At 55.0% G+C, this 2,835-nt stretch overlaps 1 protein-coding gene across 1 annotated transcript in view; it reads left to right on the top strand.

The window, feature by feature from the left end:
* The window catches only part of MYO7A (myosin VIIA), a 90,749-nt gene that overhangs the window by 38,457 nt on the left and 49,457 nt on the right, over positions 1-2,835 (top strand). The window contains exon 15 of the mRNA XM_045293068.1: positions 1,103-1,209. Coding sequence (XP_045149003.1) covers positions 1,103-1,209 — 107 coding nt within the window. The remainder of the gene's footprint in view (positions 1-1,102; positions 1,210-2,835) is intronic.

Raw genomic sequence — 2,835 nt, 5'->3', positions numbered from 1 at the left:
CGCAAGGTCAGCAGTTCAAAATTGCCAGCTGCTCTTATTATTATTTTCATATACCGACCGCTGTCTCCCTTCACTCATGTTTCTGTTGCTCATCCCCCGAGGGGGAGTTGGGGTGGAGAGGGGTCATGTGTCAGTCATTGCAGTCGGTCCCCCTTCCTTCCCTCCTCTGCCCATTAGTCCATGTTCTGTTGCAATCTGACAGCAAAGCTGTTCACAGTCCTGGTCAATGGCCAGTGAATTCGCTGGTGCCTTTATCTAAGTAAATCCTTGCAGATGGATTGTGAACTTTCACCGTCACCATACCCTTCTGCAAACCGGGTGCTCAGAATTTAAATTCTAATACAGTTTTCTCCTCTGGTTTTGGATGCTATTGTTTACAATCCTTGGATCACACAGGCTGGTGTACTTCTTCTGTTTGGACTTGGCTGTCAGCTCCCTTTGATGGCTGTTTGTTGTAAGCCTTTAAGACCCCAGATGCTATTCTTTCTAATAGCCATGCACCATTTGATTTCTTTACCACACCCTGTGGACAGCAGTGATCTCTTCATGAGGACAAATATTGAGTATGGCCACATTGTAAGAACTGATTGTTCTTAGATTAGGGCTACAATTAAGTGTGAGCACAAAATCCATTCATCCATCTGTAGTTTATATATGTCCACTTTAGAAACACCATTATCCTTTTGTTGGGGAACATTATCAATCATCCCCATGGGCATATGGCAATTCTGTCATTAACTACCTCACAAATTCAAGGTGCTTCGAGCGCATTACTTTACGGTGAGCGGGTACTAGATCACTAGATCGGCGTGCACTCTTTTCCAGTTGACACACTTGTCATTCAGCAAGGGAACTTGACGTCTTGGCTCAAAAGGATGGCAGCATTGCAGGCTCTGGGCACTTTGCTCAGAGACGTGGCTTTATTCTCCCCCTGGGGCGGAGACCCGCTGCCTTTCGGATAGGGAGGCCACAGGACTGGTGAGCTGCAGCCCCGGTTCCTGCTCACCACTCACTTCCTCTGCCCTGGACTCGCCGCTGTCCCGTGCCTCCCTCCGGGTGGGTTGAACTGAGTGAGTGTTGACCTCCCTCTGCCTCTGCCCAGGTTTCCTGGAGAAGAACCGGGACACCCTGCACGGAGACATCATCCAGCTGGTCCACTCCTCCCGGAACAAGTTCATCAAGCAGATCTTCCAAGCGGATGTTGCCATGGTAATGCTGGGGTGCAGGTGGAGGCTCCCACTGGCAGGAAAGAACCCCCAGAAACAAGGCCTGTGACTGGGCCCTCCCTTGTCCAGCAGTATCAGCCGAGCTCCTGTGGCTGCAGAATGGGGACGATGCTTTCCTGGGGCTCCAGGAGGGGCCTGGAGGGACCCTCAAGGTTTCCCCATCTGGTCCTCTCTTGCACTGACGGCCTGGGGGAGTGTGCAAGCCCCTGACAGGGGTAATAGAGCAGAGCCTGTCCAGGACTCCGCTTACCTGGAAGGTTCCGTCCCAGACCTCCAGCAGCTACCAGAGAGCACAAGGACAGGAGCATGGCCAGCTCCTAGGAGCCAGGAGCAGGAGAGGAGAGAGGGAGCGGAGAGGGCCTCAAAAATGGACACAGAGGCCATGTTGGCATGAGCCCTGGCCCTCAGGTGGCAATCTGGTGGGCATTTCCCTGTGGTCACATGCCTCTTATTCATGTTCTTCTGTCCCCATGGTTTCTTGCGGGCATGCAGGGCAAGGCTTGTGGAGAGAGCTAAGCCCCACCCCCACTGAGTGCCTGTCCAGGTGCCAGCACTGCCCCCCCCCCAAGCTGCCAGGAGCCCTGGGTCCCTGACCCACCCTGTTCTTGTCCCTCCTCCCCTCATCTCGCTCTGCACGGGGCTCCTGCTGTAGTTTCTCTGTGGTTACTCGTCGGGCACTCTCCGCCAGCCAGCAGCTCCTGCGAAGGTAAAAGAGCCCAGCCTGCCCCTGAGGACAGCGAGAGAAGCCAGCAAGGTCCCTGGGGCCCGGCCTTCTCGTGGTTTATTTTGGTGGTGGTTGTTTGGTTTGGGGTGGGTTTTTTTGGAGTGTGCTGCTTAGTGGAGTGGTTTGTGGAGTGTTTCATCTTTTTACTTTTTGAGTGTGTGCACTGCAGGCATCTCAGTTTCTTAAGCGAGGAAACTGAGTCCTAAAAACAGGCAGGGACTTGTCCAGGCACCTAGGGACTCTTGGGCAGAGCCGGGACGCAAGGTTCTCTCCTCTGTCCACGTCTGAGTCACTTTGAGGCATCTGTCCCTGCTCCTTCTACCAGGTGGGCCTGCTAACCATGTCTACACCCATGCTGGGTTCAGATCCGCACATCCCCAGCAAGCAGAAGGAGCAGGTGGTATTTTCAGCATTTTGCAGTTGGGAGGCCTCAGGCTCAGAGGGGGGTGTGACTAACCCCAAGGGATGGCATCCTGGGAGGAGCTGGGACTAGGAAACATTATTGCCCTCTGGCCATCCCTAGACCCCTTCGTGTGGTCAGAAGGAAGATGCCGCAGACCATGCAGGGGCCGGGAGGTCTTGAGCCCCAGCACAGCTCTGCTATCCACTCGGCCTCCCCTTTCTCCTCTCCGCCAAATGCTGGCATTACCGCCACCCACCCTCCCACCCACCCACCCCGCCCCCAATGTGGTGTAAGGGTGAGCCCGTCTTCCTTCCCAGTGATACCTGCTTCCCCAGTACATCTCCTACTGCCCCAGTGCATCCCCGACTGCCCCAGTGTATCCCCGACACTGCCCCAGTGCATCCCCGACTGCCCCAGTGTACATCCCTGACTGCCCCAGTGCATCCAGCCCAGGCCTCGGAGAGTTCTGGAACAACTCATGG

Source organism: Echinops telfairi, unplaced genomic scaffold (assembly GCF_000313985.2).
Source record: "Echinops telfairi isolate 266 unplaced genomic scaffold, ASM31398v2 ScPeMD7_1713;HRSCAF=2227, whole genome shotgun sequence".
NCBI lineage: Eukaryota > Metazoa > Chordata > Mammalia > Afrosoricida > Tenrecidae > Echinops > Echinops telfairi.
Note: the sequence above shows the minus strand (reverse complement) of the source record. Positions and strands in the feature narration are given on the sequence as shown.